The 17,420-nt window shown below is 39.6% G+C and overlaps 1 protein-coding gene across 3 annotated transcripts in view; it reads left to right on the top strand.

The window, feature by feature from the left end:
- Positions 1 to 17,420, top strand: part of LOC133529606 (facilitated trehalose transporter Tret1-like) — a 54,547-nt gene extending 37,127 nt beyond the window's left edge. For all 3 annotated transcript variants that reach the window (XM_061867355.1, XM_061867353.1, XM_061867354.1), the window contains exons 3-7: positions 3,109 to 3,348; positions 6,713 to 6,910; positions 12,318 to 12,513; positions 13,375 to 13,501; positions 14,338 to 17,420. In XM_061867355.1, the coding sequence (XP_061723339.1) occupies positions 3,109 to 3,348; positions 6,713 to 6,910; positions 12,318 to 12,513; positions 13,375 to 13,501; positions 14,338 to 15,024 (1,448 nt within the window). In that variant the 3' untranslated portion in view covers positions 15,025 to 17,420. The remainder of the gene's footprint in view (positions 1 to 3,108; positions 3,349 to 6,712; positions 6,911 to 12,317; positions 12,514 to 13,374; positions 13,502 to 14,337) is intronic.

The following is a 17,420-nucleotide window of genomic DNA, read 5'->3' on the forward strand; positions in this document are numbered from 1 at the left end:
AAAAAGTCAAACGTAGGGGTATAGCTATTGTTAATATACGTTAAATTATGTAAAAATATTTTCCATAATGTCAATATCCAGACAAAAAAACGGGGATTACGTTTGTATGGAGAAGCGGCCGTCCCCTTTCCTCTTAACGATATATTATAATGCGTTTTTGTAAACTGCACACAAATACATGCAAAATGATCTCTACAGTAGCTAAGTTTTATACCTATGTGCTAGTTGGATAATATACGAACGTAACCGTAAGACACGTTAATATCCAGTGATCGGAACTATGGGAGTAAAACTTTAACAAAACTTATCAAGCGGACGTAAAAAGAGTGCTTATAGTCTTAAAAATATTCGAATATCTATGAATGTAAATATTTTTATGGCTGTAAATACTATACTATTCCTATCCCTATGGACATGAATATTTTTAGGGCTGTATGCACTATTTTATGTCCGCTTAACAAGTTATTGTTAAAGTTTTACTCCCATAGTTCCGATCACGGTTAATATCAAATGTAAACAAGTTTCGATACCCACGTTTAATCTCCGATCGGTTTACGAATTCCGCGCTAATATTAGACGAGTTAATGTCACATGCGCAATGCGCAAGAGTTGTGGATTTAAAGTGTTAGCGTACAGTCGTCATCAGATAGTAGCCGAAGTCCTCATAAATATCTAAACACGCATTTTAACGCCTTGGCAATAAATAAGTAAATATTTGGGGATAATCTTACACAAATCGGCAGCAAACCAAACTAAGCAAAGCTATGAGATAGGCGACGATATACTATACATACCTATACAGATAAATACAGACATAGACAATACCCATGGCTCAGGAACAAATATCTGGGCAAATCGAAGTTCGTCAATTGCACGCATTTTTCTCTGTCACTCTAATTACGTCTAAAAAGAGTGTGAAAGGGAAAGATCCCCGCAATTTGCGAATTTCGATTTTCGCGGTAGACCCCCTGTTTCATCACATGTGTCCTTATCGGGATTCGAATTTCGAACCCATCATAGGACCATCGGCCAATTCCAGCTGAAATTATTATTTATTTGTTGTGTAGAAATGGGTTTTTATTTTTTAAGTAAATGTTACTGTTTTACGTCATAAAGCGATTGTAAAATCCTGTTATGTGATTTGTAAAATTTTGTTATCGTGCATTTCGCTCGTACTTGTCCGTACGTGTATTGATGCGAGCGAGACGCACAATAACAAAATGACATTTTTCCATTGACATATATGGGCCTTACGGGCAATAAAGAATGGGGCCAGTACAGCGGTGTCACGCACAAGAATTCGAGCCAATCGTTCAGTCTAACGTCGCAATGCGATTGGTTGATGAGTTCGTATCACACGCGTGATTTGTCGCAACTAGTTGCGTTAGACTGCACGATTGGTTCGAATTTGTGAATGACACCGTTGAACTAACACCATTCTTAGTGCCCATAAGGCCCGTCCTTAGATATATGTCAATGAATCATCATTCGGATTTACTATATGTGATTATTATCCACGTACCTAGTCTAAATAGGCAATGTAAACAAGCCAATATGAATCTGATCGCGTAACTACTGTGGGTGAACATATTCCGATATATTTATAGATTGCCGAACGTCACTGGCGATGTTCGGTCGATAATGTAAACAAATAAATTTACCTTCATTTCTTCGTAATCTTGCACTTTTTGTGGACAACCATGATTTTATCCACAGTTTATTCACATAAACCTTTTATTTATATCAATTATTAATAAAAAAAAAAAAAATAGGTATTAGTTTAAATATGTTTTGGCCCTATTCGAAGAATGATTAAGACACGTTTAAGATCTTGGAAAGAACTTTAAAAGATCGATAACTAAACGACATGTCATAAATTGACGTTTATTTCGATTCCGCTGTGATCCCAATAAGATCGATCTTCGATAATTCTAACGTCAAAGTGACATTGGTTGCCCGAATCGAGCTGCTTCTATCAATTATACGACATGCAAACGATATCTAAATAAGAGCTTATCTAAACCAGAACTTATCGTTATCGTATTTCATTCTCCGAATCGGGCCGTTACTTATTAATACATATTTAAATGAAACTTTTGCGAAACGTCTCTTCTCTAAAATGATTTAAAATTTAGCCCGATTAGCAAAATTTCCCTTCCGCGATAGACGCTTTCACAAATAGTCATATTGGCGAATCCCTTTCTCTTTTCATGGTTATAATATTTTTAACACATTCACTGCCAGCGCGAGCTACGCGCTATGAGCGTAGCGGATAACACGATTTTTCCCGTTTGTAGCGAAAAACGCCTACGAACAGAAAGTGTTAAAAGTAGTCGTTATATTTAGATCTTACATTAATCTGGGCACATCATGAAAATCTTTAAAAAGACTAGTTGCATCTACTCCACATATAAAATAAATAAATAAATACTTGGGGACAATCTTACACAGATCCCACCTAGACCCAAACTAAGCAAAGTTTGCCCTATGACGATGACGCGACGTTATACATACGTATAAGATAAATACATAGTTATATACATAGAAAACACCCAATGACTCAGGAAGAAAGAACAAACGTCCGTGTTCTTCACACAAATAAATGCCCTTACTGGGATTCGTACCCGAGACCATCGGCTTCATAGGCAAGGATAAGACCGGTCATCGTTAACAGGATCATTTTGTTTGTTTGTTTGTTTAAACTTTATTGCACAAATTTACAAAAAGAGTACAAATGGCGGACTTAACGCCTTGAGGCATTCTCTACCAGTCAACCATTGGGCTAAACAGAAATAGTTAGTTTGGTGCAGGATTGTAAAGAGTTGATATGGAAATAGACAAGTCGAGACTACTATGATAGTATACTTACACAAATATATATTTTAAATATACCTACATATATACATATTCAATATATATAAATAAACATACATATATATATAATAATAATGGCAATAATTTTGGCAGACGGAACATTTAAAAAAAAGGATGTGTTGCGAATGGGACTAAAAGTGATGCGGACGATTTACTGATCGGCGCTTGGTTTTATAAAGGGACCGTCTGTGACCTTTTCTATGGAAACCCTTTAACGACAAATTTCTGTTACAGCGGCCATCGGCGCGGTGATCGCCGGCACCATCCTCGCCTGGACCTCCCCAGCGCTGCCACAGCTTCAACCCCCCAACCCCAACAGCACCAAGTTACCGAACACCACCATCATCAATGGCGTCGTTTACCCCGTGGTTGTATCAGAACTGCCGCTCATCTACATCAATAGAACCACTAATCAGACTGTGATGGTGAACTCCTTATTCCAGCCTGCGGATTTGCTATTGGAAACGGCTCAAAGTAAGTTTAGATTTTAGTCCATTAGCTTTGTAGTTCATTTTAGCACGTAGAAACCATTTTCGACTGAAACCCAACGGAACCAAGTCTTTATTAAACAGTCAACCATCATCAATCATCATTTTCCTAGCGTTATGTTGTATGGGAATTTTGTTGTTGGAAATGGTTCAAAGTAATGTAAAATTCTAGAACATATTTAATTTTCGGTTGATGTCGCCTTATTGGCACCATCTTCTCTTGAAATTTCTACTTCTACCACATCTTTTACCCACCAACCGCAATAGCACCAAGCTTCAAAGTAAGTTTAGATTTTAGATCATCTTTGAGTTTGACTGTTGTTTGATACTGTCGTCTTATTGGCTCCATCATTGCCTGGACGTTTTTAGAGCTACAAATTCAACCCTAAAAGCACCAAGTCTAGCTAACACCACTAATGAGTCTGTGATGGTTAACTTCTTATTCCAGCCTGCAGATTTTCTATAGGAACGGCTCAGAGTAAATTTAAATCCTAGCTAGACCATACTAGCCGCTGGTTGTAAGTTTAAGTTGCGCCAAACTATATTACCGCACTTCATCGTACAGCTCATGAAGGTCTTCAGAATTTAACGTTAATAACTACTCGATTTGTCGATTTAGTACCAAGGCACCGCAACTTACCCTAAGGATTCAATTCGAAAGAATAGGAGAAACGCTCGGGAATTATGAAAAATGCCCCATTTATTACTTGGTCCATAACATATACATACAATGTTACTTATTCTTTGTCTCCTATCACCATCCCAACCAGAATAGAACTAACTACACCAAGTCACGCTTCATCTAGTTTCATCCACGCGCCATTCACTACGTCAACTACGCTTATATTTGTTTATCCCAACTCTATCAGCCGAACGTAACAAGTCCCTATGCAGCCCATAGCCACTTAAGTCTTTATTCTTCTAAGTTTATTTTTATCCATCACGAGAAGAATGTAGTAAGTCCGCAAGAAGCTCATACTGATTTGAGTCATTTTAGTTCTAAGGATGTTTTGATGTCATTTGGCGAGCCTCCAGCTGGGTGGGTGTGTCACACCACTCAGTTTGTTCCTGCTTTTCGAACTCAATGGAATAACGACGTAAGTGTGCGATGTTTTATGTGAACATGTGCTGTTGTGTCATTATAGATTCGGTGATAATGATGCGTTTTACGTCGACTTGTTTTTCTAATGAATTATTTTGTTTTTCTGGCCGACGGAACAAGTTTTGGCAAGACCTTGAATATAGGATTATGTAAAAAATGTTGATGTAACGTCCACTCATCCTTTCTTGAAATTAAAATTAGATGAACAGATAGGAAGGTGAAATGATCTGCGGCCCATAGTCCATTAGAATATTTTCTCTCTCTCTTGCTTTATACCTACATCGAAACAAATGTTGCTGTGTTGCATTGCAACGCAAAGAGAGATCGTAGACATAAACATATGAAGGTGGTCCCAGAAGTAGCCGGCCTAACAAAGATACGTACTGATACCATACGTTCTGTATAAAACAATGATTGAAGACGTAATTTAAAACTTAGAATCCATACAAATTTATCCGTTGGTTGTGAATCCATGAATTCGACATTCGTTCCATTCGTCTCTTCTTAAAATCAGACCCCTAGTCGTAGGAAGTACTCGTATTAACTTATACAACATTTCCATCTCTACCAAGAGGAGGATATGGTTGGCAGTCCTCAACTGTGCGCTTCTCCAAAAACTTCCTGCCTCGCACAGCTAAACCGTGGAATAAACTGTCGCCTGCGGTATTTCCAACCCGATACAACCTTCAAATCTTTAATAAAAGAGCGTACTACCATGACTCCCGTCTGAAAGGCCGGCAACGCACTAACAAGCCCTCTGGTGTAGCGAGTGTCTCGTGCTCGTTTTCCTCCTATATCACACAAAAACTGTGTTTAAATAGTAGCCAGCAATGCGACGGTACAAATACTTAGCATAGCTATTAGAAATGTCATTTGGGAACTTGCATTGTTGCTCTAATTATAGCAATGAGTGGGTCTGTTTTGAGCGGTGGCGCTTGGCATGTCACGAGGAAGTGGACACGTGCTTTTGCTAATAATCAGCTGATGATTATATTTGATAATGTGGTCATTCTCTTATATCCCATGCACTTGAGGTGGGCGTAGCATATGATTATAATCATACCTTTCTGATGCTGCTTTTTAAAGGGAGTTTCTTGATTTGTGTTCCGATCCATATCAATATTTTTGAACTTTATAAGTTCTTAAGAAATTTGAGTGACTTTGTGAACACATATCTTTGCCACTTCAATTGTGTAATCCTACGAGCTATGTCGACTCTAACCCACATAAATGGGATTGAATCAGAAGTAAACGTATTTGCACAAGAACTAACGCAAACGACGTAGCTCTTAGGATAACACATTGCAGCGTCAAAGAAATGAAATCGCCATTAGTTACTCAAGTTTCTTAAGAACTTATCAAGTTCAAAAATATTGATATAAAGGAACTCCAAGCTCTCCACATTGCTCATTCAGTGACAGCTACCATTTCCATTTTAAACGACTACGTTTTAGAACCAGGTTGTAGTCAACACGTACTTTTTCAAAACTTTGGCCTTCAGTCGCTTAGAAAAGCTCCAATCAATCAATATCATTTATTTGCAAGAATACTTAATTTTAGTTACAGGATGTTCTTGTAGAATATTGTACAGTATTCTATCGTAATTAAACGATGCGCAAATTTTATAGTACAATAATTTTCAGTCTAACACAATGTTTTAGACTTCTCCATTAGGTTAAGTGGAATGTTGAGTGCTCAGCTGATGGGGAATTCCAGAAAAGCGATTTTTGTTAAAGTGATTCGATGTTTACACAATATCATTCTGTTGTGACCGCGACCCTGGCAGTTCCTGTTATGTTATCTAATCAGGACAATGAGAGAGCGCGCGTCTGCCCGCATGTGGGTCGTGTCAGTCGTGTGTCAATTACCTGGCTACTAATGTTTAGACCACTGAACTTGTTCTACTGTCTGAATATAATTGTACCTTATTCTATAGGTATAAATATAGCATCAAGATTATAGTATTTTAAAGTTGATACATAATATATGTAGGAGCATTTAAAAATTTTACCATTACCAGCAGTGGCAGCATGGTTCCATTTTTATCACCTGTCACTGTGCCCGTCACTTTCGCGCTTACATATTTGTTAGAGCGTGACAGGCATGGTGGCAAATGATAAAGAGCCAACCAGCCTAACTGATAACTTTTAGACCGAAACTTATAACATTCCCACATTCTTCATTCTTATGCACATAATGGGATTAAATACTTATTAATTTATTCACTAATCAACATTTCTCATTCCAGGTTCCCTTGTATCTTCCATCCTGGCCATCGGCGCCGCCATTTCCGCGCTACCAGTAGGCGTGTTAGCTGAGAAGGTCGGACGTCGGCCCACCATCCTAATACTATCTGTGCCGTTCCTGCTCAACTGGCTGCTGACTATCTTCGCTAATGGTGCTGGAATGCTGATCGCTGCTAGGTTCTTCGCTGGTTTGGCCACTGGTAAGAGCTTGTGTCTTTTAGGTCTCCCTGCCATCCTCATCCTCTCTGTTCCTAGTATCGCCAATCGTCACGCTACAGTAGGCGTGATAGCTGAGAAGGTCGGATGTCGGCCAACTATCCTCATTCTATCTGTGCCATTCTTACTGAACTGATTGCTGGAATACTGACCGCTGCCAGATTCTCCGCTGGTTAGGCCACTGGTAAGAGCTTGTATCTTTCAAGACGGATCCCTACTATCCTCTTTGTCCCTAGTAGCTCCCATCACTGCGCTAATAGTTGGTGTGTTATCTGGGAAGGTCGGATGGCAGCCCATCACCCTCATACTTCAGTTCGTTATCAGTTAAATCGAGTTTAAGATATAAATTAATATAGGTAACTGCGGATTTGCGCTAGGTTGTTATAAACGTTGCTTTGAACACGCTTTGAAGTATTGCAAGTATTCATAGGTAGTAAAATAATAGTAGACCATGCTGCTCTACGCGTTGGCCTCCATTCGTTGGATAAATTTTCATAAATTACAAACACATTCAAACGCAAATGTTAACCCTTTTTCCAGGCATAGTACGATTTATCGACCATATACGCGCCAATAGAATTCCAACCTTAGCAATCCGATTTAAGGTTCAAATTAGTTTTGGTTTTCGGGAAATGTGACTTGTTATCAAATGTAATTTTGAATCTATTGTTTTATGTATTTCTTTTTAATTTTCTTGTTTTTGACATAGCGTTTAATTTGATTGTAATTTATTTTTTCTTTATTTTTATTTTTAGTAGTTGACATGAGTTTTTATTTTACTTTAATTTGTTATTATTTTTTGTATCATATATATGCGCATGTAGTCTGAAAAAAAATTTGAATTGAAATGAATCATCAAAGCCGGATTAATTGTAATATATTTGGATTTTTTGGGAAAACCTTGTAGATTGGTGCGGCCTGGTAAAGGATTAATGGTGCATTTATGCTACCTATGTATAGTTGCATAGTTAGTTATTTAAATAATATAAATAAATAAATATTATAAGACAATATAACATAAACACAGAGCGACCAAGTCTCAAAGTAAGCTCAATAAGGCCTGTGTACTAGACCCATAACTCAGGATCAGGAATAAATATTTGTGATAAACACACAAAGAAATTTCCTTCACTAGGATTTGCACCCGGGACCTCCTGCTTCGTAGGCAGGGCCATTGTCACTACCACCTACGCTAGGAGGCCGTTATTTGCCACAATTTTCTTTTGTTTTTACGTAGCGATTTTTCTGATCGATCAAAACCCAACCCAAAAATTGGCGCACGCAAGTGTGAAAATATGGGTGTACACCACTTACTCAAAAATATGTCCCATAGCTCGTAATTCGTCGACTTAAGAGCTATTATTATTATTAAGACTTTATTTCGGACATCAAAGATCCATATGTTAGGTACACTATTACTTATCACTATGTTAGTATTGACAAAACAATGTATATTTAAGTACATACATTATTTACAATTAGATTAAATTAATTCATAAAAAATATTATACCTCATTTATCCATTCGGTAGATTGGGACATGCATTGAGGCCCAACACTTACAAAAGGGATTATCAAGCCTCTCGCTAATTTCGGTTAGAAAACTGTTGGAGCTGTTCCTCAATCGGTGCATCTGAGATGCTGTGCGTTTTCTCATAATGGCGTAGAAATCATCCATTCGTGCCTCCGCAAACATCCCAGAAGCACTGCAAAACACTCATTATTGAATTGGACACGTAGGGCGCCGTAAGTCCGCTTCGTGTATTTGATCCACAGGCTGCACGCGTAGAACGTTTGGCAGTATGACTTAAATAGCGTTCGCTTCACCTGAGCGTTACTACGCGCAAACCTGCGGATCAACATATTCGTCCTTACTGCCAGCGCCCTACGCTCCCGCTCAATATCATCATCATCTGTGAGGTCTTCTGTTACAATATGGCCGAGATACTTAAATTGAGTAACCCTACTTAAAACGGTTCCACAAAGAGTCACTGGTGGCACCTCCGATGGACTCCTACGGCTCGCCCGGAATATAAGTAGTTCACTCTTTTTGGCGTTATAGCAGAGCCCATGGGAATTTGCATACGCCTCACATACACTGAGCAGTTTATTAATAGCCCCGACCGTTGGGCCCAGTAGCACCATGTCATCAGCGTAACTGATGTTGTTTACCATTTTACCACCCATAGAACAGCTATAGGGCATATTTTTGAGCAACTTGTGTGCACTCATAATTTTACACTTAACTGTATCTAGTTTTTTTCTAAAGTAAAGTGACAGTCACCTAGCATTCCAATCTAGACGAGAAAGTAGAATTAAGCCCCATTTACACGGCACTGGAACCAGTGCCGGATTAAGACATTTTGGTGCCCTAAGCATTTCTAGACCATGGTGCCCCCTCATCAAGATTACATTGAATTTTATTGGTAAATTGAGTGACGTTGATTGCCGCATTACTGCTGAGAATACAATTTTCAATCCGTCACATCATTTTATCACGGAAATTGACAGTACTGCAGCAGTAATGTTCCAAGAGTAGGTAAGGTCAAGTGTAAGCAAATTCGAAGACCGTGCTTCGCATAAGTCCGGAGGCCAAGCCAACCATTGTCCAAGTGTAAGCGAAGACATAAGACATAGGCCGTACTCCGCACAGGGTTTTGCAACCTCTAGAGCTTTCCTGCGAAGCCCATTCATGTGAGGGCAAAGGCCGAGCTTCAGTAGGGGCTTAGCCATTGGCCATTGGTTCTTGTCAGAACCAGTACCAATGGCCACAAATATCTTAAATAGCAAATTATTGTTTATGAATACGGGACTTAATAGGGTAAGTTTCAAAATGACGTCTGACCAGAAGACGTTTCAAGGACGGCGTTGTCCCCATGGTCTCGGAGAAAACTGTGTAAAGTCGACATCATTATTTTGACGTTGGTCGTAATTTTAGAACTTAATCAAACGGGATTAAGTCTCGTTTTCTTAAATAATAATGTGTCACAATTAGGCCAAAACAATTAGATTTTTTCGACCTAAAAATATGTGTAATCCGAGTTTACTCCATTCCAGGAGGTGTGCATAAATGTTTCCTCTTTTTCAGTTTTTTTTGCTTGTAAATCGAAAACGGTACGGCCGACGGAAAATTTGCTCAAATTACGAGTATTATTAAAATTGATATCTGAGGATCCGAAATGTAATTTAACTATATTCTTGCAATAAAATATATTGATTGATTTAAGGTACCTTAATATGTATTCGTAGTAAATTGTAAAAAAAGGTAGTCATTTTTTATTAGGGTTCCGTAGCCAAATGGCATAAAACGGAACCCTTATAGTTTCGCCATGTCCGTCTGTCTGTCTGTCTGTCTGTCCGAGGCTTTGCTCCGTGGTCGTTAGTGCTAGAAAGCTGAAATTTGGCATGGATATATAAATCAATAAAGCTGACAAAGTCGTATAATAAAATCTAAAAATTTAATTTTTTTTAGGGTACCTCCCCTACACGTAAAGTGGGGGTGAATTTTTTTTTTCACTTCAACCCTAGAGTGTGGGGTATCGTTGGAAAGGTCTTTCAAAACTAATAGGGGTTTTCAAGAAACATTTTTTGATAAAGTGAATATATTCGGAGATAATCGCTCCGAAAGAAAAAAAAATGTGTCCCCCCCCCTCTAACTTTTGAACTATAGGTCCAAAAAATATGAAAAAAATCGTGGAAGTAGAGCTTAAGAAAGACATTAAATGAAAACTATAGCGGACATGATCAGTTTAGCTGTTTTTGAGCTATAGCAAAAAGTTTTCCCTTCATAGTAAAAATACTTACTTTAATTAGGTACTGATTATGCAAATTTGCCTATTTGTTTAACTCGGGTGAAAGGTACCGTGTCATCCCTTGGTTAACAATTTACTATACTTTAAGCTCCTGTTTAGCTTATTGTGACGGAAGAGTAACTACGGAACCCTACACTGAGCGTGGCCCGACATGCTCTTGGCCGGTTATTTTTGGTAAAATTATGTTAATTATTCTAAAACGCATTCTTAGCTACCAGTGTCTGATCCACCAAGTCCTATTGTAATTGATAGTGGGTTCCTTCTAAATCGAGTGGTTTGGCAATCCAAAGGAAAAAAATATCTCCTAAGGATCCCAAAATGTATGTATGCACACCTCCTGGGATAGAGAAAACTCGGATTACACGCATTTAGGACCAAATAAATGTATTAAAACAATTTCCAGCTTACTGGGAATTAATTCCTCAAAACGCTATTTTTGGATCTAATTTGATTGGCCTAAATAGTGAAGGTTTAAATCGGTGTTTTTAAAGGCAAAGTCTAAGGCTGAATGCGCGGAGCGTTCAATCAGCGCTTACAGATGGGGCCAAAGGTCGAGCTGGAAGAAAACAAGGCTTGAATTTGACCAATGGCGAGGTATGAATAGCTGGACGTCCGGAGCATCTGATCGCGGCGCGTTATCATATTACAACCAATGGCGAGGTGTGAGCAAGGCAGCCCAGCTGCGAAAGAGGACAGCATAGATTTGGATCCATGGCCAAGCGAAAGTGAGCCAGTTTGCATAAAGTAGAAGGCCTGGCGTCGCATAAGACCTAACGCCGAACTGCAAAAGAGTGGCTTGAAATCGAACCTATGTAATCACGGTCCTCCTACTGCTCGGCCTTTGGCTTAACTCGAAAGCGCAACTTGATAAGATGCTTTTGTTTTTCGGCCTTCGCAGGGCCCTTTATTACACTTTGACAATTAGGTCGCAGGATCGCGGCTCTGCAGCAACTCGGCCTGGCCGATACATCAGGTGTACAAGAGAGCAAAATACGCTACAAAATCGGTATTCTACGTCGCGAAAATCGGTTAGCCACAAGCCCGATGGCAAGATTTTTTGGCCATGAGCTTTGATGGCCTCCGCGTAAGGTTGGAGATGTACTTACGTGTCCTCACTCTCTTACGATCCTTCGTTATTAGATGGATACTTCCACACGTATCAAAAAGTTTCGTGTACATAAGTACTACACTACGACTGCGATGCTGATGCAGCCTGCGCGTTTTTTTTTCCTACGATTTTGGTGCCCCCCTACACGTGGTGCCCTAAGCAAGTGCTTATTTTGCTTAATGGTTAATCCGGCACTGACTGGAACTTGCATGCAGTATTCGATACATTGTTTATTACAGACTACAATGAATCGCATACAAGTTCTTAAACTGTCTAAATGCCGCTTGGTCTGATTTACTCACGATGTTTTACTTCATCAAAAATACATACCTACAGTTTCGAAGATGACTGCATGGTCAGATCCAATTATTCTATGTCGAAAGTGATGTGTCATTGTTACGTACGTTCATTTCATATTCTATCTTGGAATTATAATACTTTGAACTAATGATTTTCTTATTTTCCTCTTCAGGTGGCATTTGCGTGGCCGCGCCCATGTACATCGGCGAGATTGCCGAGACATCCATCCGAGGAGCTCTGGGGGCTTTCTTCCAACTTTTCCTAACTGTTGGCATCCTGTTCACCTTCATCGTCGGCGGCTGGACGCATTGGAGAACTCTGTCCATCATCTCTGCTGTGCTGCCTCCTCTACTAGTAGCTGTGTTTTGGTAAGTACCGGAAACCATCACGACCCTCCACGAGACCTTCCAGATCTTCTTTGGATTCTTTTTTGATGGCTTAACACATTAGAAAGCGCTATCCATCATTTCTGCTGTGCTGTTTTCTCAACTTGTTGCTGTATTTGGTAAGATTCTAAAGTTACCATAATTATCTACTACCATCGGTGGTTGTGCTGAGGTATCTAAGATGTTCTAAAGTCATACTTCCAATTATTCAAGACCGTTGGCATTCTGTTCACTTTCATTATTGTTAGCTGGACGCATTGGAGGGCCGCTACCTTGTCTATTTATTTAGTTGCTGTGTATTGGTAAAATTCTAAATCTACTTGACACCTACCATTGGTAGTTAAGCTCAGACCTTAATCTGAGGTGCTTTTGGGGCCTTCTTCCAATTCTCCCTGGCTGTTGGCATCCCGTTCACCTTCGTCGTCGGCGGCTGGACGCATTAGGAAACTCATCATCTCTGCTGTGCGGCATCCTTTACTATGGGCTGTGTTTTGGGAAGATTTACCTACTACCACCGACCGTAGGTCGGTGAGCTTAGACCTCCTTCCGAAGACCTGCCTCCTTAAATTGAATAGTGGTTGTGTTTTGGTAAAATTTGTTCTAAGAGTACCTTAAGATGGCTGAAGGGCTTCTTCCAGTTTTTTTCTGACTGATCCTTAGCTGTGTTTTTTCCTGAAGTCAGCATTATCATTAGTTTCTGATTAGGTACTTTCTTTCAAGTCAAACTGAGCCAGCACATATCCTTCCGTATATGAAACTCTTTAATGGATAAGGATGATACTCATATTCTGATTTGATCTTTGATGAAGATACCAAAATCATGAAATCTTTCTGGGTTTCCAGGTGGATGCCAGAAACTCCTCAATACCTGTTGAAGAAGAACCGACGACGCGATGCGGAGCGCGCGTTGCAGTGGCTGCGAGGACCCAACGCCGATCTGACTGCCGAGCTTGAGGATATGCAGAAAGATGTAAGTTCCATAAGTTGACTGATCCGTGAACTCTACGAAAAAATCTATAGTCAAAGAGAACATTGTGGAACCGAGTTTGAAAGCTAAAGAAGATGGCGCGCTGTACTGGTTCTTATGTTTTGTGGTAACTGATTTGTCAAACGTCAATTATCAGCCTGATAGTGTCAGGCTTATTATAGAGTCAGACCAAGATAAGTTGGCAGCGATTTTGATAGCCCAGACGGTGCAAGTGTCAAGTAAACGTCATAATTTCGAAGTTTGGCATTTCAAAAAACCCGTTAAAAAAATCTTGGTTTGATTCTACGAGGCTATGACAAACAATATCTACTTCAGCTGTCAAATTTGAGGATCACCTCATCTAACTCTTTGATAGAAGGGAGAATCAACTTTTTAGCGTCACTCGTTGCCATGGTTACGATTAGTTGTCCAGGGGACAAAAGTTCATTGAAATACTGATTTTATGGTACTTAAATGTATTAAACTTGCGTTTTTGTGGTCGTTATAACCAATGTCCATAATGGGCCCCCTACTAAGCATGTTAATAGAACGGCATACAACGTCTCTTCAAACAAACTGTGCCACTGTTGTCCCTTGGACAACGGGACAGGATAACAAAACAAAAAAAGTTGATTCACCCAGAAATTACATCAAAGCTGCTGATAGCTTAAAAAACTTACCTAATCAGCGCCATCTTATACTTCGTAGTTTTGATACTTCACAAAATTCCTGATCAATTTCTCATTAAAATAGCACAACTCTCACTCATCATTATAACTCCAGTTAGCTTTGCTTTTGCTGTGTTTTCAGAAACTGACCTTAACATTGTTTTCTTCCAGGTAGACCAAGCCTCCCGTCAACGCGCCGGCATGCTCACCATGGTGACCAACCGCACCTCTCGCATGGCCCTCATCTGTTCGCTCGGCCTCATGTTCTTCCAGCAGTTCAGCGGCATCAACGCCGTTATCTTCTACACCAACCAAATCTTCACCGCCGCCGGCTCCAATATTGACCCTGTCATCGCAACAATCATCGTTGGCGTCGTCCAAACCTTGGCCACTTACGTCAGCTCTTTGCTTATCGAGAAGGCTGGTAGAAGGATTTTACTCCTCCAAAGCTGCGTTATCATGGGTCTTTGCTTGATTATTTTAGGTATCTTCTTCAAGTTACAACAGGAAAAATATGATGTTACTGCTTTTGGATGGGTCCCGTTGCTCTGTCTCGTTCTTTTCATTGTTTCTTTCTCGTTAGGCTTCGGTCCAATTCCTTGGATGATGATGGCGGAATTGTTTGCTGTTGAATTCCGGGGTACCGCTTCTGGTATTGCCGTTATTTTCAACTGGTGTTTGGTGTTTATTGTAACTCTTTGCTTCCCGATTATGATGGAGATCATTGGTATCTACAGTTGCTTCTGGTTCTTTGCAGCTTTCATGGTGATTTGTGTGTTCTTCGTTTTCTTCTTAATTCCGGAGACTAAAGGAAAGACTGTGTCGCAGATTCAAGCTATTTTGGGCGGTAGAAAATAATTTTTAAATATTGCTGGCAGTATTTATACAGATTTCGCGGTGTAAGAATAAAAGGTCGCAAAATGCGTGGAAGGATTTGGAATTACTTATTAAATTCAAATCAGTCATTCAACATTTTATTCTTAAATCTCGCAGTTTATTTATAATAATAAAAATGTGTTCTTTACAAAACATTTCGAGTAGGTAGCGGTCCTACTGATGAGAATTATAGTTTGAATTAATTTATTTTTATTAGATTTTAGATACCAGACTGTTTGTAAATTGAATCGAATCTGTGTACATTATACATTGTTGATGATTATTTAAAAATCACATTTTCAAGTATTAGGTAACGTAAGCACTATTATGACCAGGGCCCGTACCTTTCATGCCGTTGACAGAAAAATGACGTCACGCTACATAGAGTATGATTCCAATTACTATTTTCGTAATAATTAATCATTTATCAACCTCTTTAGGTAAGTTATACATATACTTGACAATCAGTACAGAAACTTCTAACTCACATTCATATTATTGTCACTCAAATAAATAATACAGATTTTTTATTTTTAACAGCGTAACAAGCTTTTATTCTCGTAACAAGTATTTATTTTGATACCTGTCAATAAGTAACTTATCTTTTGTAGTATTGTAAAACAACTCCCTGTATGTTAAATTACGTCACTTTTGCGTCAACGGCATGAAAAGTACGGGCCTTGATTATGACAGTCAAACTTTCTTATTAGTTAAAAATTAAACATTTCGTAATGTGCACTTATTGTTCGATGATTTGCTGTTTGAAATGTTAGTTAGGGCATACGATCAAATGAAGATTATTTATAGTATTACCAGGTAGTATATGCATTTTCATCTATCTCTTCACTAATCGTTTTACCACCAACCATTTTTGGTTAAGCGGGCTGCTGTAATTATAGAAAAATGCACTGCTTTGATCGAGATTCTACGTCCCGACTTTAAGAACACCGGTTCTAAATCCTCGTCCGCTGCGGATCTATTAAAAAAAGTAAGTAAAAGAATGAGTGCAGATCTTTTCTTTTTGTTTGTATTCATTTTCTTGTAACGCCAACAGCATTTCTACCTTCCCTGTTTCTCAGTCAAGTTTATCATCTGACACTGGCAATTCAGCATTAATTTCTATATCAACAAGCAACTCTAGTCCAGTCTGAATCAACATTAACACTGAGTCGAAAACAGCAACGAGCGACGGCCATAGGTTTGAGCGAGACACAGCGATCTGACCTTTTCCCTCCCACCTATGGCCGCCGCTCGCCGCCGCCGCCCTGCAGTCATGGCCGGGCCGTCTCCTTGAGCCGCGTATCGACTGCGCGCGGCAAACCATCGAACATTGGCTCGCGCGGCGGCCGCGCAATATGGGGACGGCTCCGCCGCGCGCGGCAGCTCGAACATTGGCGCGCTCGAACGTGCCGCGCGGCGAACCAGTTGGTGTCGGTTTTTGGTGGCGCGAGTGTGTTGTGCGCGCGCAATTGGGACAGAGACGCGCGGCAAGATGGATAACGAGAAGTGTCGGCATTCACGGATCGCCTGCCGCGCGCGGCCGCCGCGCTATATGAAAATGTGCGCTTAAAATTGGCTCGCGCACCAAAATGCAGGTTTGCCGCGGTCGAAGATGGCTCGCGCGGCAGCCGCGCGCAGTCGATACGCGGCTTTGAACATGAGCTGCTGCTCCGTTGGGCGTTTGAAAAACAGTACCCACTGAAATACGTATTTATATTTGGACACTTTATTAGTTATCGGTTTATATTTGAAGCTGACAGGGTAGCGACTCTCCTTATATATAGCTATGTGCTAACAGGAAAAAATCTGCAATTTTCGGTGACAAATGATACTTACCTAGGTGAAATACGGGCCCACCTTTAGCATAATTATATACGAGTATTTTTACGTGTTGTGTTGTGGTTACGGATGAATGAGGGTAGTTTAGAAGACTGGGAGATTTTATATTGTTGAGCAATTGCTTATTATAGGCTTAGACATTAGGTTACAGCACGATGAACACAGCCTAAAGGTTATATTCGGATTCAGAATGCACCAGCATTATTGCTCTAGTGTTGCTGTGCAGCTTTGCTGCAAGAAATGACAAAAACAATGTGATGCTTGGATTGCTATTTCATGTAGAAATGCTGCACACCAAAACTGTGCAATGTAGGTCCGGTACAATTTGAATCGAACCTTTAGATTTTACGTATAAAAGATCAATTTTATTCAATGACCCAATGTACTTATTTTATTCTGTAGTTATTTATGATGTGCCAAATGTGTTGAGCTTTAGGTAGTTTTATATAAGTTTGTGTATAATATGTAAAATAATAATGTAATTAACTTGATGTTAATTTTGTTAATAATACGTAATAAATTGCAATTTTATATTAGAA

This window comes from Cydia pomonella, chromosome 21, assembly GCF_033807575.1.
Source record: "Cydia pomonella isolate Wapato2018A chromosome 21, ilCydPomo1, whole genome shotgun sequence".
NCBI lineage: Eukaryota > Metazoa > Arthropoda > Insecta > Lepidoptera > Tortricidae > Cydia > Cydia pomonella.